The following is a 20,771-nucleotide window of genomic DNA, read 5'->3' as shown; positions in this document are numbered from 1 at the left end:
AAGAAAGATTTAAAATATATATATATCGATTGTTTTGAAGCCGCAGTCTTTTTTACCTCCCTTATTGGCACAATGGACTGAACATCGCAGATTTCCCGATATCTTTGAGTTTACGAAAAAATAAATCTTTATACCGAATACGATGCACAGTACAAGCTGTCTGTTCCTCTTACTCCCTGGGGGAACTCCACAAGCCGGCCGGGACGATCTCGGCAGACGACAGATAAATATCGAAAGGCTATGGGCATGCATGTCCGCCGCCAATTACCCGGAAAGTGCTCGGACACCAATGTCCGCGGGGACGGTTGAATTTTAAAACAAATAACTTGTCTGTGCGACTTTGACGATACATGCTGCTAAGGTCTCGGGTGCCGTTGCAAGGCTTTTAATCCTACATTACAGAAAATTTCTTAAATGGTAAATGCAACAAGAAAAGGAATATAGGTTAACCAATTGCATTAACCCAGTTAACTCGAACGTAAAGTACCTGACTACCTGATCAACCCGTTACCGACATAAAGTAAATCATTCATCCCAATCATCAAATGTTATCCAAACCGCCAGAACCCGCGTTCAATTGCCTCCCATAAATTACTCATCCCTACATCATGACAAAGAAACAATTATCGACATGCGCAAATGCTCATCGTCCGGTGATGTAGTCTCGGTTCTCGACTGTGACACTCTTGGTCATGTGGTTGACCTTGTATACACCGACGAGTCGAGATGCAAGCTCGAACTGTTTGGAATGACGATTAGCTGCAGTCTCTAAGCATAAACGCGATGGGTAGTCTTACCATATTGTTTCTCAATGAGATGACGATAAACTGTGCGTTCTTCGTCCTCTCTTTAATATACGAAGCGACAATGGAGACCTGCGAGAAGAGATATTAGCCTGTGTCGCTACCCGTAGGCTTTAATACTTAGGTGTACTCACATTCCTGAAGTCCAGAGCCGCGTCAATCTCGTCCATGACATAGAGAGGTGTCGGCTTGTAGTGATGCAACGCGAACACAAGCGCCAAACTGGACAGCGTCTTTTCACCTCCGGACAGGTTGCTGATGTTCTTCCAACTCTTCTTCGGAGGCATAACGGAGAAGAGGATGCCTTCGGAGAACGGGTCCAAGGAGTCAACAAGCTCGAGCTCTGCATTGCCACCCATGGTGATCATCTGGTACATCTCCTTCAGGCGCATGGAGATGATGCTGAAGCCTTCCATGAAACCAGTCAACCGGGCGGAACGCAGACTGTCAAGACGAGATTTTGCGTTGTCGCGAGCTGCCAATGCTTGCTGCAAGTCGGCAGAACGCGATTCATGCTCAGCGACACGGCGGCGATATTCTTCGATCACAGACAGATCAACTGAAGCGTTCTGCGTCTTCTCCTCGAGAGCAGCAATTACCGCTTTCAAGGACTCCTTGTTCATCTCTGCAAGTTCGTCTTTGGTGTAAGTCTGGAGCTCAGCGGCCTGCTCCTCCTCTCCAAGGTCGCTAACATTCTGCAAAGTAAGTTTGGAGAGCTTCTCCTGCCAGTATCGGCTTCTCTTTTGGTTCTCAGCCAATACTTTTTGGTTCTCCTCAAGCTTGTTGCGCATCTCGATCTCCGTAGCTCGAGTCTCGTTCAACTCAGCAGTCTTCTCATCGAGCTCAGCTTTCAGGGCTTTGAGTTCGCCCTTCTTGGTTTCGAGAGCTTCCTGAGCCTCTTCAGCCTTCCGCTTCGATCCTGATGCATCGCTTTCTTGATTCTCAATGTCGTTTTTCAGCTTCTCGAGCTCCTCAGCGACGTGCTCAAGCTCCTGCTCTGCTTCCGCACGAGCATGCTCATGCTTCTTGATCAACTTCTCATTCTTAGACTTGGCAACCTCCGCGTTAGAGACCTCCTCGGCAAGCAAGCTGATCTGCTCTTTGAGACCATCGACCTTGGCCTTCTGGCTCCTAAGTCTGACACCGCCCACTTCCATAATCTTGTCCTGGAGGGACTGGATCTCCTCCTCGACTCCGGCCATCTCCGCCCGGAGCTTCTTTATTTCTTTCTCCAGGGACGCAATTTGCTTCTCGAGGGCTGCAGCTCGGCTATCGTCTGCCTTGGATGGCTTGTGTTCAGCGCTCAATTCTTTCACTCGTCGCTGCGCGTCTGCAAGGCTGCGTTTGCCGCTTTCGATTTCGATCAGGATCTTTTGAATCTTGGTCTCCAGTCGGGGAATCTCGTCAGATTTGTCTCTGATCAATGACTCCAACTGTCGCTGTTTCTCTTGGAAGGCCAGGAGCTTCTTCTCCATCTCATCCCGATCACTTTCAAGCTTGGCGACTTGCTCTTTAGAGGTTTCAGCTACCTGCTTAGACGACATCCCCCCTCTTGCAACGCGAGTACCACCACCACTCATTGTTCCGGACATATCGATTAGTTGTCCGTCGAGAGTGACAACTCTCCACCGTCTAGCACCATATGCGATTCTGTTGGCTTGCTCCAAATCCTTGGCCACCAGCGTATTCTGTAGGACACTGTAGAACGCCGGCGCAAATTTCGGGTCTTTTGGCTTGACCAGGTCAAAGAGTCGTGGAACACTCTCAGGCGTATAGATCGAAGACATGTCCCTGCGGGGAAGACGGTCAAGAAGGATGAAGTTGGCTCTCCCGAGATTGTTTTTGCGAAGGTAGTCGATGCACTGTTGACCAACCTCAACAGTGTCTACGACCATATTCTCGAGAGCCGGACAGGCGGTTGAGATCGCGACGTCGTACTTCTCATCGATGGTCCCAAGGTCACCAAGTCTACCATGGAATCCGTTAATACGGCCTGATTCTTTGAGGCGCATCAGACCGGTCAACACGCTTCCTTTGTTTTGGGTACTAGCGAGGCTAGCTCTGGCTTCGTCCGCTTTCTGTCGTGCGCTGGATACGTGCGACCGCAATTCTGGCTCCTTTTGCAATAATTTCTTCAACTCGTGCTTTAGTGTTGTGACGTCACTCTCAAGAGTCGCTTTCTGGGCTCGCCGTTCTTCAAGATCGGATTCCTTAGCCGATAGAGACTCCTCGATTGAAGCAATCTTAGATTGCGCTTCCTCCAGCGCGACAGCACCGGCATTGCTCTTCTCCCGGAGGATGTCGAGCTCGCTCTGCGCCACAGCGACAGCAGAGAGCTTCTCGTTTATCTTCGCATTCCACGGCTCAAGAGACTTTTGTTTCGCCGCAATCTGATCCGAAAGCCCTTGAGTCTTACCTTTCAGCCCTTCACGGATAGTCGCCAGCTCCTCCTCTTCCACTTTCATCTCCTTCTCGAGCTTCGCAATCTCAGCCGTCTTCTTCTCGATGTCGTAGGTATGTTTTTCCACAAGGCTAGAGCACTCGGAACCGGCTAGGCGACTTGACTGCATGGCTTTCTCCAATTTCTTCTGCTTTCCCTGCAGGAACTTCCTTTTCTCCTCAAATTTGACAGACTCCTTGTCATATTTTGCCATCTCCTTGATTATTGCCTGTGTTGCCTTCTCCATATTCTCATACTCTTTCACGCCGCGTTTGTATGCCTTCTCGAGCTCCTTGATTCCTGATTCGTTGCCTTCATGCTTCTCAAGCTCCAAATTTAACAATTCTTGCATCTGCAGAATTGCTTCCTCGGTCACTCTTGTGTTGTCTTCACATTCATTCAGGTAGATCTGGTACAGCGCAGACTGCTTCTGAACAAGCTCGTTCTCGTCTCTGATGTACGCAAGAGCTTTGTTTTTCTTGTCTTCCAGGGCGTTCTTCTCCTTTTCCACATGCTGAACACGGTTATTCTTCTCAACGCACACATCGTTCAGCGTCTCAACCTCGGCGGCAGCTTCGTCGATCGGCGTCTTATATTTTGACGTTCCAATGATATCTTCAAGATATTCCAGGAGTCCGTCATCATGTTCGTTGGCAGCTTTCGGCTTCATCTGCGCAATTGACTCGACTTCACCTTGCAGAATCAAGAACCGCTTGTGGTCGAGGTCGATTCCACGCTCGCGTAGTAAGGCTGTTACGGCACTGTAGTTCGTCTCTTTCTTGTTCATGTAGTACTTGCTGGTGTTGTTCTTAAACGCTCTCCGTGAAATGATCAATTGGGAATCTGGGACTACCTCGTGTGCCCCTCCTGGGAGATCGGTGATCTCTTGGAAGTGAACTTCGACCTCACAGAAGGGCAAGTCAGGAAAATTAGCAGAATTGTGAATCAGACCGGACACTTTCCCTTGCCGCATTTTGCTGGCTCGAAATCCGAAGACAAACAGCAAAGAATCAATAACATTAGATTTGCCAGACCCGTTAGGTCCAACAACTGAGGAGAAAGAGACATGAAAAGGTCCAACGACTTGCCTCCCTGCATAACTTTTGAAGTTTGTAAGCACCAAATGGGTTATCACCATTCGCGGCTTTGGTCCCGTGGGCTCCTCCATCACCGGAGGCGCGAGTGCTCGCGATTTGAGAACTATATCCATGGGCTTCTCCAACACCGACGACATCGGGTTAACGATCGATATCTGTGATTTCGGCTCTTCCGCCGGTTTCGAGGGAGTCTCGTTTACCGCAGACTCGGTGATATCGGCAAGTGGCGTCATACTCTTCCTCTGAGGTTGAGGCGTCGTACTCCTTCGCTGCGGCTGAGGAGTCGTACTATTTCTCTGTGATTGGGGTCGGGACGGCGCTGGCTCCGCAGGCGTCATGCTCCTTCTCTGCGATTGAGGTCGGGACGGTACTGGTTCCAAAGGGGTCATACTCTTTCTCTGGGATTGCGGTCGAGATGGTTCTGGGTCCGGAGACGCTGAAGGCTCTGGGGTAGGGAGTGAGGACTGTTCCGGAATGGTGGCTGATACACTATTCTTACGGTGACTGCTCCTGCTTTTCCTCTTGCGCGCTGCTGCTGCCACATTCTTGGATGGCGATTCAGGCTCTCCCTCTATGGTCTCAACGGTGCTTCCCTCTTCGGGCTGTTCGCGAAGCTGCGAGGCTTCCATATCACCCGTCCGCGATCGTCGTCCTCTCCGTGATGGGCGTGCGGTACTCGGAGTAGGCATATCCGATGCGATACTCCTCCTTGAAGTCCTCCTCGAGGGGGCCTTCTTCGCAACGGGGGTATACTCTTCTTCGTCGTCCTCGTCGTTGTTCGTCTGGTTGGAAGGTGTGGGCGTGACATTTCCGGGGTCTTCTGACTCTGAAGTCTCTTCGAGGACATAGCTCTTCCGAGCGGCAGAGCGCCGCGTTGGCCTACCTCTCGCTATTGACGACATTGCGTTGCGATTCTGAATCTGGTGAGGGGTATAAGCATGAAGCGGGAAAGACGATTGTTTGTCCGTCCTTCGCCTGTTGCTGTTTTGCGCCGTCAGACGTGGGACGGCTTGTTTACCTCTCCGCCCGATCGGGAAAGGTATTGTTTTCTGCCCCCTTCACGTGGTCTGTGCCCGCCCTGACCGCCCGGCTTATCTCAGCATGGCGTATCGTACCGTAACCCGTAATTATTATCGAGCTTCTGCGACGGAACAAGAGGAAGATAAACACAGCTTCGTCTCCTCGGACACGTCTCATTTTCTTGTCGGTCAGAATGGCTCAATGGGAGAATTTCGATGCGACCTTTCACTTCAACAAGAATTTCGTGTATGATGGAAAGGTTGTGGAGCAGATCCTTGCGAACCGTCGCGCTCTAGAGAATCAGCTCTTCGTCGACAGACTGCTGGGAGTTCTGGGGGTCAAAGCAGGTATTGTTTGATAATTCTGTCGGGAAATGTCAATTCTAACATTCTACACCTTTAGTCACCAAGGTGTATCCTCCTAGATCTAACAGTGACCTCCGAAACCTATACAGCCAGATCGTTTCCTCCGCCTTTCCAAGTCACCAGAAGCAGGCATTGATATATTATATCCTGAGAGACTGCCGCAACGCCGGCGATGTTGCGACGCAGTTTACCCGCCGATGCTACCTGCCCGAAAAGTACAAGTTATTCATAGACGGTCTCTGGCATTTGGACCGATTAGAATTTCGGGTACGTGCTCTCCTCTTCTATCAATCCTTCGTGTCTAACCTCAGCCGGATTCAGCGAGCTCTAGAATATCTCACCGAACCGTCCCTCATCCCGACCTTTCCAGACGAGATCCTCTACGTCCTCACTCTCCAGCACCTTCCGAAATGTGACGACAGCCTCGCTCTATCATACTACCACACCGTCTCCCCACCTCTCGCGTCCGAAAAAGTCCAGCAGGCCTTCTTCGAGGTACTTTGCCGCGCAAGCATAACGGAGGCTTTCTACTTTGCTAGGAAGAATGATGATAGCAACCGCCGTAAATACCTTGAGCAGCTGGTTTTGTTCGTACACAAGACCGGCGCCGGTCAGGATCGAGGCAACCGGGCAATGGAGCTCGTAAACCTCCCCTTGGACGAGCAGGAAGAAGAGTGGTTTGAGAACTGTCTGCTTCACGGTGCGGCAAAAACACTTCATGGAGCCAAGGACACAGTTTTGATGCGACGCCTTGCGACTGGAAAGCTAAGTGATCTTTCTGCAGAGGTAGAGTCGCTGGGCGGCAAGAAAGTAGACGGACTGAACTGGGACGATCTAAAAGAGATCATGAGCAAACACACACAGCTCATGACCGCACCCGGCAGCAGTGTGCAACTTCCTTGAGAAACGACCATTTCAGGTGTCTAATCATCCTGTGGGTCTAACGCAGTCAGGACGGGGAACGGAGTTCTGGGTTGGTGTTCTAGTCGGTTACTGTGCTATTATCCCTTTGCATAATGATTGTCTTGAGGTGATACCGTTTCAAAGCTGTACTGTAGTGGAAGCAGTCATTGGAATTATTATAGATCGAGATCGGTCTGCATTGCAGTAGCATTGAGATAGGATTGGAATAAGTCTGATCTTAAATTTTTTTTTCCTAATATAGCTAGAGAATTTATAAATTGCTGCATGGATTAGTGCTACAACTGTTATTTTCCACAGATGACAATGTGCGTATTTTGTTGGCTGAAGTCACAGTCTATAGTTCATACAGTTCGAAACCGCTTGGAGCTCTGGGCACCCCGTCATCGGCAGAAAATATAACGGGGGCGGCAACACCCAACTTCGAGTAACCCATCCTTCATTCCATCTACCCGGTCAGCTTCTTCAACCGCTGCACCCTCTAAGCTCTAAGTCGCTCTCCTAAACTATACGGTGCAGCACATCGCATATCGGCTTTCTCGAGAGCTGACCGCGGCGATGGGCTTCGCCCAGTGAATCACCAGTGACGCGACTTCAGGCCCACATCTTGCAGGCAGATAGACTGAAGCGCGCTTATCTCAGACAATCTAGCAGAGAGCCACTACAGACCGACAATATGGTGGTTTGCACATACTTCCAGCAAGGTCGCTGCAAATTTGGAGGTACAGTCTTCCCCGGAAACTCACTGGACACCGCCTCCGACTTGTAGCTGAGCTCTCATACAGACCGCTGCAAATATGAACATCCCGGCCAAGCCACCCTTGGGTCTGGGAATCGCTTTGGCGTTCTTTCTGGTGCAAGCTCGTCATCTGGAGGCTTCGGAGGTATGTCTATGTCTTATTTATCGGCTCTTTTCCACCACTTTCCGCCCTTTAATTATCGAGGTCCTTGCTAGCCAGTAGTCTTTGTTGCCCTGTGAATGAAAGTGCATGTCTCCTTGTTTTACTCGACAAATTTTTCTTTTGACATGGAGATTTCAAAATGAGTACCTGTTCCGTGATCGCCAATTTCATTTTTCATTCTTCTCATCCGAAGCCTTAGCGCCTTTGCACTCCTTTCATAATTCTCTTCCCACTTTTGTTCATCTATTGACTGCTCCGTGTCGTGGTTATTGACTGAAATCCTTGGAAAAGCCCGCCAAACACCGCAGAAAGCACCCCAGCAGAAGTAAGTCCGTTACGCTATCACTTGAATGTGCTGGTGTTGACCGTCCTGCAGCAACTATGGGGTGACAGCAGTCGACATCAAGACCGATCTCACTCCTGGAAAAGGACGACCTGAATGGATCTTCTCAGCTTATGGGCCCGGGCGGAATGCCCCTGTCCAGCTCTTTGGAGGCCCCCAGCGTGAGCTCAGCTTTGAAGAGATGCGGGTACGTCATTACCAGGCGGCAGCGGCAGGACATCCGGAACAGGCTGTTCAAGAAGCCCAAAATCTGTATGCCGAGTGTTTGAAGCAAATGGACGCCGCTTTGAATGATCTTGATGGAGCTGTCAAGTACGTTTTGGACGGGGAGAACCAGCATCCGAATCGGAATGATATTACAGAGGGAAGGACAGGGCCTGGTTTCGGACAGGGAACCTCGGCGTTTGGTCAGCCCAGTGTATTCGGTCAACCATCTACACCCTCCCAGACTTCTGCATTTGGCCAGCCTTCATCTTTGGGTGCTCAATCCGCTTTTGGAAAACCATCGGCGCTAGGCCAACAGTCAGCGTTCGGTCAGCCATCACCCCTTGGGCAGAAGCCTGCCTTCGGACAACCAACGGGCCTGGGCCAGGGTTCTCAGGGCTCTACATTTGGACAGCCTTCAGCGTTGGGCGGTACTCAGCCCGCCTTTGGCAAACCGGCGTTCGGACAGCCAGCCTTTGGACAGCCATCTTTCGGTCAGCCCTCGACTCCGGGGACGTCTGTGTTTGGAAAATCAACCACTGCATCCCCATTTGGCCAGACTCAGAGCTCCTCAGGCTTCGGTCAACCTTTAGGTGGGACGACAGGTTTCGGTCAGCCATCGGGAGGGACAACGGGCTTCGGCCAGCCTTCCGGCCAGACAACAGCTTCGCCCTTTGGCAAGCCCCCGACGACTACTGGTTTCGGCCAACCATCGACCACTTCAACAGGCTTTGGTCAGCCGTCGCAGGCCGCATCTCCATTTGCTCAACTCCAGAAGACTGCCAGCCCCTTTGGCCAACCGGCCCAACCGTCGTCGGCGTTCGGGGCGACTACTCAACAACAAACTACAGCTTCGCCTTTCGGTCAACCGGCGACAACCGCTTCTCCTTTTGCCAAACCCCCCGTAACCACTGAAGCTGCACCTGCAGCCCCTGCCCCTACAACAGCAGCCACTACAGCAGCAGCAGGTCTCGGACCCAAGCCGATGCTTAAAACAGAATCGAACGAACTTAATCCTTTCCCCAATCTTACTGGTCAGACTGTCCGCGACCAAGCTACGAAGAAGCTCACCATGTGGAAGGGCCAGCCTGTGAAATACATCGACGACTGGCCTTGCTACTTGCATCCAGATGATCGCCAGACGTACGTCCGCATCTTCTTTCCTGATGGCCCGCCTGATGCGGCGACTTTGAGGGATGCCCAGGCGAAACCAGAAGAATATATCCCGGAGGTAACGGAAAGTTATCAGTTTTTCCTGCAGAATGGATATTTCAAGGATGGTGTTATTCCGAGCGTTCCACCGAAAACAGAATGGGTGAGCTTTGATTTTTGAGAGGAAACTGGGTGGAATGAATGGGACATATTGGACATTGACGGAGCGGAAAGCTCCGTAGTAATGTGTGCAAGATCTCTATATCAGGCGTGTTCTTTGTGATGTGCATTGTTTTCTTAAGTCTATCTGGGAAGCATGGTGTCAAATTGTTCGGGCGTTTACTCCACTACGCGAAATTACTGAGAATGAAGGAGTACGCAAGTCTTCAAGAGAACTGTATGTAGTCCTTTAAACTTTTTCTTGTCGTTTCCCAACCTAGCTGGTATCGGGGGCAGCTTGGAGCTAGCCTACATGTCATCGTAACGCTGCAGAACCGTGCGAGCACATGGCCGAGGTGAGCACACCGCTCGACCGTGCCAACTGGAACTACATCATCCTCCCTGATCCAGACTAGATAATTTAAGCGGCGATAGTAACCTCGACCTCAACACCAGCCTCAATGTTGATGATGATCTGCTTGACGGTCTCGGTGGGGGCGTGGAGGCTAGAAAGCATATCAGTCAGCACCAGTGTTTCCTTCGAAAACAGTATACCAATGGGAGCACTCACTCAATCAGCCGCTTGTGGATGCGCATCTCGTACTTGTCCCAGGTCTTGGATCCCTCACCACAAGGAGACTTGCGGGTGACGATGTGGAGGGTCTTGGTGGGCAGGCGGACAGGACCCTTGACGGTGAGCGACTTGGAGCGGGCACGCTCGATCAGCTCCTGGCACACCTTCTCGAGGGAGGCGACCTTGCGAGAGGTGAGGGTGATACGGATCTTGTGGATTTTCTGGAAGCGCGCACGGATATGTTAGAATTGACTCGTTTTTGTTTTTCCTTTTTTTCATCTCGCATGCTGGACAGGCTTGATGATGCCCCTCCAGATGCGCAGACAGTATGGAGAGATCATAGACATACAGGGCCTTCGCCGAAATCCTTCTCGGGCTTCTGGAAAGACATCTTGACGGTGTGGTGGAGTGACCGGTGGGATCAACTGAGATGGCTGCGGTGCAATTGATTAGTCTCCTGTCGCACACAACTTGTCAGACAGGTATATATACCTTTTTATGCGGCTAAGAGCCAATCAAGACCTGAACAACGAGGTTCGGTAAGGTGATGAAAGGCCCGTAAATTTGACGTTGAGGTTGAGAAACGGAGATGCGACTACTGGACTATCATGGCCGGCCTCATCGTTTGTCTGTGTGGGCGGGAACTCTTGGCTCTCGGTTAGTGCGCGCTAGCCGGTTTGGGTGGGCTGAACCTCTTGATGAGTCAGCCCTTGCGCTGAAGCCGGGGATCACCGTCTGGGCAAGCATAACATATCGCAAGATGAGAGCATACCTCTTTTATATACCCCAGTCTTTTAGCATTTATTGTTTTTATGTTTTGGTCTGTCTTTCTTTTTCTTTTCCTAAACTAAGTTTCTAGAATCAATACAATAGCATGGCAGACTTGCCACCTTTCGCACAGGTCCCGCCTGAAGCTGTGCGGAAGATCATCCAAAATGAGGAATGGGAAGCCTGTCTGGACGCGTGGATCCTGCTCTCTGAAATGCGCTTGAGATTAGACGAAAAGGAATTTAGCCTGTCTACTTCCAAAGATGAGTCTGTTGTCTCATACCTCACTTCTTACTTTCAGCAACTCGCCACATCAGATGATTCCAATCTCCATGCTGGAACAAAGGCCAGAAGTCTACGCAGATTGTCCTTTCTGCTGACAAGGAGAGTACTGCTCGAAGTACATCCACCCCATCCAGAGCTGCTGGGGTGGAAGTTCCTTGGGGATCTGAGCACTTGCTATCCTTCAAGTACCGCCTTGAGAAGACTACTATCAGAGATATGGGACAGACATGAAGAGACGATAACATCCAACCTTGAGAAGGGAAAGTCCCTTATCACCAAACAGCTCTCCTTGCAAGGGCCCATAAAGAATCCCGAAGTTCTTCTTGATATCCGAAGATTGACCCTTCTTGCCTCTTCCCTCCCTGCAGTAGGTCATGTCCTGATGACGGGCTCAGATTTCTTGGATACACTGTCCGATGCATACAAGGCCCAGAAGAGCGACGAGCTGCGAAAGGAGCTTGTGGCAAATGTCTACGTGGGATTTACTGCTTTGCTAAAAGGCCAAAAAGCAAACATGTCATTGCTGCTCGACCAGTTATTCAGTTTAAAGGCAGCCGCAGGAGTCGGCCAGCCAAATACAAAACGGGAGCCTACGCTGCTGTCAGACCTCATCTGCAGCTCTGATCTACTGCTACGGATGGAACGGTACCTGAGTGTCTCTGGTCAGAAACGGGGCGAGGACCTTGTCGCCAGTCTGCGTGTATACCAGACTGAATCGAAACCACTCCACCGCCGGTACCAGAGGCATAAGAAGAGGAAAGACAAGGGCAAGGGCCAAGCAGTTGATGGTGTGCCTGGAGGAGAGCTCCATGCGCACAAGCTGTCCCTTATCACCCAGATTCAGGATTTGTTCCCAGATCTCGGATCAGGATACGTCCTACGACTACTCGACTTCTACAACGATGACCCTGAAACCGTCATCGCACACCTCCTTGACGCGTCTCTACCTCCAAAACTCCAGAATCTCGACAAATCCGAACAACTCCCCGACACACGCGCCATCTCCAGCCACGACGTCCTCTCACCCCGTCCAACCTCCCCTGAACTTCCTCCTACTCCTCAACCTGATGAAAACCACCGCGCCTTCACCCGCCCTAACATGTTCGACAACGGCGACATCATTGACGCCGCCGCACAAGGCAAACTGCATTTCGGCCGCGCCAACCCGGACCTCACCGCGGATGCCATCCTCGCGGACCGCAGCCAGCACGCGACCAACAAGGCCGCGATCCTCTCCGCCCTGGCGACCTTCGACTCGGACGACGACGAACGCGACGACACCTACGACGTCGCCGACGTCGGCGGAACCGTCGACTCCGTCCCCGCCGGCACAGACGCAGACACCGATCCGGACCTTCGGAGCCGTCGCGCCGCGGCCGCTGAAGACACCGAAATGACCCTCTTCCGCACCTACAAGTCCAATCCGGCCCTGTTCTCGCGCAACGCCGCGATCCGTCGCTCACAGGCGCGGGCGCAGCTCAAGCGCGAGACGGGAATGACTGACGAAGCGATTGAGGGGTGGGCGGTCATTTTGGCCCGCGATCCGAAGCGGCAGTCGAAATTCGAGAGCAAACTCGCTCTCGCTGCTGGTGGTGGGCCTGGTGGTGCTGGTGGCGGTGCTATCAACCAGCCAGAACTCCCATCCACGGCGTACAGAAAACCCACGGAAGAATCAGACGAAGAAGGAGCCAGCGAGGGAGCCGGTCCCGCCGCAGCTGGCCGCGGAGGTCGTGGACGCGGACACGGACGCGGACGAGGAGGCGGTGGTCATGGCGGTCGTGGTCGTGGTCGAGGCGGAGGAGGCAGAGGAGGCGGGGATGTCGCCGGCCCCTCCGGGGACCGGGAGACGGCGATCGCACGGGCAAAGAAGGACGCGAACAAGGCGAGCAGGGCGAACCATAACCGGCGGGATCAGCGGGCGAAGAAGATTGCGAGGGGTGGAGGGTTGCCTGGTTGATTATGTGATGTTGATGATGACGGTCATATCATGAGCATTCTATGTTTTTTTTTATTTTTTTAAGCATATTGCATCTAATGCATGTTGCATACAAACAGCGTACATTAGTACCGTACAGCTACATGACATGACATGGTGATGATGTTGAGGCATTCTATCTTATATATCTATCTGGGATAGATTAGTACTATTAGTATTACTATTGCTATTACCATTAACGATTACGACTTAATAATGCATACATGCATGGACGTACAGTACCATACTATAAGACATAAACCTGAGTACCTATTTAGTAACTAGGTCCATGGATTGGGTACTAACGTAAAAAGGGGGGGGTGTGACATCTAACTATAAAAGTCACAAGCAGTGCAAAAAGGACATCATGACAAGCGTGACAAACGGACGTTGCAGAACATGAGGTATGTAGGTCGCTTCCAGAAACAACCCATCCAGGCTTGATAATAACCAGCCCTGCAATAATGATTATCAGCAGTATGTAGATGTGGTGAGAGAATCAACGTCAACAGAAAAAAACAAAAGTTGCGCGTATGTACACATTGCAAGTGGACAGGACATGTTCAGTATAGCTGGCATTGACATTCTGACGTAACGCTCATTCCATAACGGTAGCAATATGAAAAGAAGGGAAAGGAGGGAAAGGGGGGAAAGGGGAGACGAGAGATAGATCAGGTCAGTAGGGTAGCACGGAGAAGAGTTGGCAGTTGTTTAACCACCTCAATGATGGCCCGAAAACACGCCCTCCTTCGCACACACCTTCCTGCACTCCTCCAGGATCCGGACCTGCTTCGCCACATCGCCGAGTCTGCTGATAACTTCTTTGTTCCCGTCGACGAACGTGAAGATCGCGTACGGGATGCCTGTCTCCCGACAGAACTCCATGACCAGCTTCTGCGTGCGGCGCAGGTTGTGCCTCGGAATGCGCGGATACAGGTGGTGGATGGCCTGGAACTGGAGCCCGCCGTGGAAGAAGTCCAGCCAGGTCGGGCAGTCGACATCCATGGTGGTGCGGAGCATCCGCTGCGGGAAGGACTCGTGGACGCCCAGGTCCGCGGTCGACATGGCGAAGTGGGACAGCGTGATCTGCACGTGTAACGGGGCGGTGACCATGTGGGAGATCAGGATGAAGAGGACCCGGTTGCGCCAGTCGGGGATGGAGCAGTAGATCACACCGTAGCCGAACCAGATCCAGAAGAAGATTTGGCCGGCGATTTCGAGCCAGCGGTGCCACCAGGCTGGGCCTTTCTTCGGAGCCTGGCCCAGGAGAAGGTACTCCCAGCTGAGGCGGTAAAGGTTGAAGCGGCCGAAGAGGAGGATTGGGTAGTAGAGGTAGTCCTGGTATTTCAGCAGTAACTGGGCAGCTGCGTCGAATTGCATGATGCGCTCGTAGTAGGTGCTGCGCAGGTTGGTGAGGAAACGGTGCGAGATGGCGAAGAAAGGCATGTGCTGGATATCAGGGTCGTGTTCAGCAGAGTTGGTCACAATGTGATGAACATTGTGATTGCGTTTCCACCATCCCAAGCTGAGACCCCCGAGGAAGTCCGCGATGATGATGCCAATAACCGTGTCGACATGGAAGTTGTGTGTGATGCCCATATGACCAGCATCATGAGCAGTAAACACAAGTTGATGCCAGAAGCAACCCAGGAAGAAGCCAGACGTGCCATACCACCCCAAACGGAGGAAGAAGTACGCGAGGGCTGCAAACAATGTATAACGGCAGCACTCGATGAAATAACAGAAGTAGTTGCAGTTGTACAATCCTTCTGCACGAATCCGCTGATCCAAAGCGCGATACTTCTCCCTAATGCTTTCTTGTCTGGCAGCATCTAGCGGGGGATACTTTGAGATATCCAAGATAATCTCCTCCTGCGTCCGAGCGTCCAGGAAGAAGGGTCTTGGTTCGAATTTTTGGCCCTCCTCTGGAGGAGTGGAAGAGACAGATGAGATCGTAGTCGAGGTTGACTTCCTCCGCCGCAGACCAGACTTCTCGTCGGCCTCGTCAAAGATCGGGGACGAGGGACGCGAGCTCTCCTGGCTTGAGCTGTCTGAATCCTCTGTGCAATCCTCATCTTTGTTGTATGGGCGGAATTGGCCCCCCTGGATCGGCGGCAAGAAATTGGTCCATCTGCCTTCGATGCGTCCGATCTGAAACGAGAGCATATGTTGACGAGCTTCCTTCGAGTGCAGCCTGTAGAGTCAAATCAATATTCAGCTGTCTGGCAAACAGGTTGTGGATAGAAAAACACACGCATTGATCTCGTCTGTGGCATCTCTTCCGACCATATGCTGAATGGCCTTCGGTCCTCCGGGATGAAACTTCATCCACGCGTCCGCCTTGATCACTCTGTTCTCAAAGATGAAGATGTTCTTCCCTTCTGCAATCATGCCCTCGATCGCCCGCCGCGACAGAATCATCTCCTTGCGATTCCGGGCGGCGGCCACCGCGGGGCTTGTGGTCTCTGCCATCTTCTATACTGCAACACAAACAGTGTCTGGAGTGAGTCTAGCTCCACGAAAGGTCATGGACACATCGCACGTCACTGAAACGAATGAATGGCTACCTCGACGGCGTTTTTTTGGCGCACATATAACGAGAGAAAGACGGAAACGGAGGTGCCTGGACAAGGCGTGTTGATGAGGTCGGTGCGGAGTGGGGAGCGTCGTCCCCTGCGCTGCCAGTGAAGGTCCGGCGTGCCGTCTCGTGCTGATCACGCCCGGACTAAGCATCTCCACCGCATCGACCCGCGGCAGCCGACTCGAGCGACAAACAAACAGAGCGTCCGGAGTCGAGGTGATCTGTGTCCTGCTTGACGTGCACAGGACGGCGCACTTGTGCATCACATCTGGTCCCTCTCCGATTGGTTGTCTCCTCCAATTGAGCTGTCGTCTGCGTTGTATACAGTGTACAATACATCTTTGGGGGCATTACATCCGTCTACTCCGTACATTCTGGGATTTTGGCGCTCTGATAGCTCTCCTGATATCTTTTACCTTTATTGGTTTCCATCAGCGTATCCTGTCATAGAGCAGCATCGACTCGAGTCCAAGATGGCGGCTCCATCTGGGGTTAGTTGCGTTCAGCTCGCCTTATACTATCAATTCTCTTCGACATAGTTCTTACGATGACGGTCTGCAGAAAAAGCTTGCCAAAAAAAGGCTCGAGTCGCCCGACTGGGAAGAACCACTTTCTGAGCTTGTCGAAAGATGGCTCAAGTGGGACATGGTATCGCCGTCATGCCACCATAGTGACCTCGTTGACTAATGCAGTGTGAAGAACATGGAAACAAGGGCGGAAATCACGAAGCTTCGAGATTCCGGCAATACAGAGGAGCTGGAGAAGCGTCTCCGTAATCGTAAGTCTGTGGATTTCTCACTATTCTCCATACTTGTCATGTCATCTTCGGCTACCGTTTATCCGCGATGAATAATCGTGGATGTGCTGAGACATCATCCGACTATATTGCAAGGAACCCGCTTTCCGCAAGATGTTGACTAAACCAAATAGGTATCCAATTTGGCACCGCGGGTCTCCGCGGAAAGATGGCAGCGGGATTCTCTTGCATGAACGAACTTACTGTGATACAGACCTCGCAAGGACTAGCTAAATACCTTAAAGAGAAACACTCTGGAATTGCACAGAATGGGGTTGTCATCGGATGGGACGCAAGGCACAACTCCGTCAGGTTCGCTATTCTTGCTGCCAACGCCTTCATCGCGGAAAAGATTCCCGTCTACTGGTATGCCAAGCATGCTGCGACGCCACTGGTCGCATACGGCGTGTCACACTGGAAGGCAGCTGCAGGAGTCATGATCACTGCCAGCCATGTTAGTATATCTGCCCGCAAGTTCCACAGCACATAACTGACAGCACTGGCAGAACCCGGCTCAGGATAATGGTAAGCTACTCCTCCCTCTGTCGCCTTGAACGCTTGCTGATGAGATTAGGTTACAAAGTGTTCGGCTCCCCAAAGTTTGTCTTATTGAATTGCCACTACTAACTTTACTTAGCTACTTCCATAATGGAGCTCAGATCAACACTCCTATGGATGTCGAGATCGCCCAGTACATTGAGAAAAACCTGGTGCCGTGGCCAGGCGCCTGGGATGATCTGGACGATCTGGATCATGAGGATCAAGAGGAGTACTTGAGGCGCAACGCATATTGGGATATTGTCACATGCTACACCAGTGCAGTTCAACGTTACGCGGTACGAGTTCCTTTTAATGCCTGTCTTGCTTGGCTAACTGTTTCGGTTTAAGAAATCAACTGTATCTGAATGGAGGACCCCGACCCCGTTCATGTATACGCCATTGCATGGTGTTGGCTGTAATTATCTGCCATTTTTGTGCCAGTCGAGCGGCATTCGTCATTTCCACTGCGTGACAAAACAAATTGATCCAGATGGGGATTTCCCCACAGTGACTTTTCCCAACCCCGAGGAGACTGGATCGTTGGATCTCGCAATGACCGCCGCAGACGAATTCAGTGAAACGATGATCCTCGCCAATGACCCCGACGCAGATCGCTTTGCTGTCGCAGAGAAAGTCAAGTGAGTCTCCTTCCCTTGAGCAGCTCAACCTGACTGGTAACCAGCGACAAGCGGTTCATGGTTCACTTTTACTGGGAATCAAATCGGCGTGCTCCTTGCCTCCCATATCTTTGACTCACTGAAGAGTGACGAACGCAACAAATCCGCGGTTCTAACGTCCGCTGTTTCTACCGGAATGCTGGAGAAGATGGCTATTGCCAATGGTGTACACTTTGAAGAGACATTAACCGGTTTCAAGTGGATGGGAAACATTGCCAAGAAATACGATATAGAAGGACCATATGTAGTCCGTTTCGCCTTCGAAGAAGCTCTCGGGTATATGTTCCCGGAAGTATGTTACGACAAAGATGGGCTTACAGCGGCAATGGTCTTCCTGGCAGCGGAATCAAAATGGAAAACGCAGGGCCTCACTCCCTACGCGAAGCTGCAACAATTGTACAGAGAATACGGACATCATGAGACTCTGAACAATTACTTGCGCTCTCCGAGCCCGGCACTCACAAATGCCTTGTTTAACGGTATACGGAAGGGATCTTTCCTCAAGGAAAAGAAACTGGGCGCATTCAAGATTCTAAGGTGGCGAGACGTGACCGAGGGCTATGACTCTGGAACAGCGGACAATAAACCGGCGCTACCCATTGACAAAAATAGCCAAATGCTCACACTTTGGCTCGATCGAGATGTCCGGTTCACAATTAGAGGATCAGGAACTGAACCAAAGGTGAAATGTAAGTTTGCTTCTCTGTGTGTGTACTATTCAGATCGAACGCTGACTGCTGTTGAAAGTGTACATTGAAAGCTGCAGCGCCTCACGTGAGGAAGCTGTGTCCGCTGTCTGCGATACCTTTTCTGCAGTTCTAAAGGAGTGGGTTAGTCCTTTTGCTCAAACAATGACCTATAGTCCGCAGATGACAACTTCTTCGGGCCATATTTTCAAGCCCCGTCAGTCATGAATCCTCGGATCCGTTGATAGAAGACGCCACGATAGAGCCTGCAGATGTTAGGCAGCTAGCTACACTAATTCGAATTTCAGCTATTATGCAATACAAATCAAAGAAATTGTGATTCCCCCTTGGTTTCTTTTAGGCACTTCATAGCAAACAATTCCTTTCCATGGGCCTAACACCTCCAGATTCAGCTGGTGACACCTGCCAAGAAAATATACCCGGGAGACTGCATCAACTAACATTTTAGAGCCCTAACGTGGTAGCGTACTTTTTCAGCTTCTCATACTACTGCTGGCATGATGGCTCATTACATGTTCTAAAAGAGGCTGGACCGGGCCAACTACGTCGAAGGGTGTTGCGAAGTTACTTTGCCTCTTCACATGTCCATTGGCGTGCGCCAGTGTGGCAGCGATTGCTTCTCTACTGATCCAGGGCGTTCGCTTCGTCTATGCCGTCTTCGTGCCAAAGAAGCGACAGCTCAAGGTGATGCTGCTGTTTAATAAATCGCAAGTTTCCCTCTTGTAATCAGCATCCTTCTTCATTTCACCCTACCTTCTTAAGAGCGAAGGTATTCCTTTCTCAATTCACATCTTGTCAGGCTGCGAAGAGCAGCTACAAAGAGCACACGCGAGGAAAAACCATCTCTCCACCTCATCCTCTTTCATTCTTTGTTTCTCGCACATTCTTGTCTAAAGGATTCCATGTATTCTTGGTACCGTCGTCCTCGACCTATGTGCTATCCTCCTCCAGGCTTCGAGCCCTTGACTCCTCGATTGGCCGACTTCTATCCGCCAGAATTCATGGATGCTCGAGACAGGCGCTTTCGCCACCGACCGCCCATGGACTATCGTCCTGACGATCTAGATTCGCGGGATGACAGTCCGCCCGAGGATAGTGACGAGGAATCGTGTCTGTCTTTCTATCCTCAGAACAGGAGACCGAGGTATGGCTTCACGCGGCAGGAGAGGAGACCCTTGCGTGTCCAGTACGTCCATCTGTCTCTTATTTTGAGACAGTCTCACTCCCCATATCTGCCTCCAATAGCACTACAGTATACTCATGACCTTCTCATTTATAGCCAAATCAGAGATGACTTCGACATCCCCAGCTACTACCACAACCTCTACGAAGAAGACCCATTGTACGTTCCCGAGCGTCCAATGTCCGTCTCCCTTGACGACATCGACGCAATGAACTACCACCGCGGAGGTCACCGCAACGCCGGCATCTATCCTCATTTTTATGCCAGTGACCGGGAACGGTACCGCCGGATGCACAACTACCACCACCGCCGTCGACGCGACTCTCCACCTCGAGACCGAGACCGAGACCGACAGCCCAAGGTATCCTACCACCAGCACGTCCACTACCACAACCACAATCATAACCACAAACACCGCAACCAGCACCACTCCTCATCGCGCCACGGTGCATGCACCGGCGGATCTCATCACTGCCACGGGAATGCGCATGAACTTCCATGCGGAAGACTCCACTGTGATATGTATCACCATCATCATCATCACACTCCTCTGCATGGGATGCCAGCGTCTGTGTTACCTCCCTACGGCATGGGCTACGGACCGCAATACCATTACCCGCAGCAGCAGTATGTACGGCTGGGTCCGTATGGACCGCCTCTTTCCGCCGGGCTGGGGTTGGCGCATCGGATGAGGGTGCCTCGTTTACCGCATGGGTGTTTGGGGAGGTAACTAGCTAGCCAGCCAGCCAACTAGCTAGTTGCTGGTGGAAGATGGAAGATATGGTGTGTATGTGGATAGGGAAGGATTTCCTTGGTTTTCAAGATGACTGGATGCCTGGTTTAGATCTCTCACTCCTTAGAATCACAATGATGTTGTTTTTTGTTCTATTCTAGTCTATTCTATCTCTTTCCTTCTACCTGTCTATCATATCTGTACACAAGAAGACAGAACTAAACTGATGCTTTTTTCTTCGTAGAGAATCTCCTTATCATATTCTGTCCCGATATATGCCTATTTAGCTGCGTACGGTTACTGTTCCTGCCTATACTGTTAGAAGTTTCAGACATAACGCAACATTAAGCGTAATTAAAGATGATAGACTTATATTGTATAGAAAATGAAATTTATCCGTACTCCGTATGAAAAAATGGACGTTCACACCCTATCCGCGTCTGGCAGGTTTGATACGGGTGCCCCCGCTAACTGACCGCATATGCGGCTGACAATTGAACTTTTTTCCTGATTTCCTATTGGTTGAACAAAATTCATATTCTCAAT

At 51.2% G+C, this 20,771-nt stretch overlaps 7 protein-coding genes across 7 annotated transcripts; 4 read left to right on the top strand and 3 right to left on the bottom strand.

Moving 5' to 3' along the window:
- Window positions 1-643: 643 nt before the first annotated feature.
- Window positions 644-5,242, bottom strand: VTN00DRAFT_1883 (uncharacterized protein; the record flags this gene model as incomplete). The annotated part of the gene is made up of 4 exons (XM_069428039.1): window positions 644-739; window positions 798-875; window positions 938-4,785; window positions 4,840-5,242. 4 exons carry the CDS (start codon window positions 5,240-5,242, stop codon window positions 644-646), a joined length of 4,425 nt encoding a protein of 1,474 aa, XP_069292585.1.
- Window positions 5,243-5,553: 311 nt separating this feature from the next.
- VTN00DRAFT_1882 (uncharacterized protein) lies at window positions 5,554-6,628 on the top strand (the record flags this gene model as incomplete). The annotated part of the gene is made up of 3 exons (XM_069428038.1): window positions 5,554-5,707; window positions 5,763-5,992; window positions 6,047-6,628. 3 exons carry the CDS (start codon window positions 5,554-5,556, stop codon window positions 6,626-6,628), a joined length of 966 nt encoding a protein of 321 aa, XP_069292584.1.
- Window positions 6,629-7,322: 694 nt separating this feature from the next.
- VTN00DRAFT_1881 (uncharacterized protein) lies at window positions 7,323-9,428 on the top strand (the record flags this gene model as incomplete). The annotated part of the gene is made up of 4 exons (XM_069428037.1): window positions 7,323-7,368; window positions 7,432-7,530; window positions 7,840-7,873; window positions 7,925-9,428. 4 exons carry the CDS (start codon window positions 7,323-7,325, stop codon window positions 9,426-9,428), a joined length of 1,683 nt encoding a protein of 560 aa, XP_069292583.1.
- Window positions 9,429-9,827: 399 nt separating this feature from the next.
- Window positions 9,828-10,371, bottom strand: VTN00DRAFT_1880 (40S ribosomal protein uS10; the record flags this gene model as incomplete). Its single annotated transcript, XM_069428036.1, has 3 exons — window positions 9,828-9,912; window positions 9,978-10,201; window positions 10,330-10,371. 3 exons carry the CDS (start codon window positions 10,369-10,371, stop codon window positions 9,828-9,830), a joined length of 351 nt encoding a protein of 116 aa, XP_069292582.1.
- A 483-nt stretch (window positions 10,372-10,854) lies between these two features.
- Window positions 10,855-12,990, top strand: VTN00DRAFT_1879 (uncharacterized protein; the record flags this gene model as incomplete). Its single annotated transcript, XM_069428034.1, has 1 exon — window positions 10,855-12,990. The coding sequence occupies one exon, from the start codon at window positions 10,855-10,857 to the stop codon at window positions 12,988-12,990; it is 2,136 nt and encodes a 711-aa protein (XP_069292581.1).
- A 738-nt stretch (window positions 12,991-13,728) lies between these two features.
- Window positions 13,729-15,480, bottom strand: VTN00DRAFT_1878 (uncharacterized protein; the record flags this gene model as incomplete). Its single annotated transcript, XM_069428033.1, has 2 exons — window positions 13,729-15,202; window positions 15,263-15,480. The coding sequence occupies 2 exons, from the start codon at window positions 15,478-15,480 to the stop codon at window positions 13,729-13,731; spliced, it is 1,692 nt and encodes a 563-aa protein (XP_069292580.1).
- Window positions 15,481-16,062: 582 nt separating this feature from the next.
- VTN00DRAFT_1877 (uncharacterized protein) lies at window positions 16,063-20,222 on the top strand (the record flags this gene model as incomplete). Its single annotated transcript, XM_069428032.1, has 12 exons — window positions 16,063-16,080; window positions 16,151-16,237; window positions 16,289-16,367; window positions 16,520-16,839; window positions 16,892-16,910; window positions 16,960-16,969; window positions 17,023-17,221; window positions 17,274-17,563; window positions 17,615-18,291; window positions 18,774-18,872; window positions 19,261-19,495; window positions 19,589-20,222. The coding sequence occupies 12 exons, from the start codon at window positions 16,063-16,065 to the stop codon at window positions 20,220-20,222; spliced, it is 2,667 nt and encodes an 888-aa protein (XP_069292579.1).
- Between the last annotated feature and the right edge of the window lie 549 nt (window positions 20,223-20,771).

This window comes from Thermoascus crustaceus (genome assembly GCF_041956765.1).
Source record: "Thermoascus crustaceus strain CBS 181.67 unplaced genomic scaffold VTN00scaffold_1, whole genome shotgun sequence".
Taxonomy (NCBI): domain Eukaryota; kingdom Fungi; phylum Ascomycota; class Eurotiomycetes; order Eurotiales; family Thermoascaceae; genus Thermoascus; species Thermoascus crustaceus.
The sequence above is the reverse complement of the archived record's forward strand: the minus strand, read 5'-3'. Positions and strand labels throughout refer to the sequence as shown.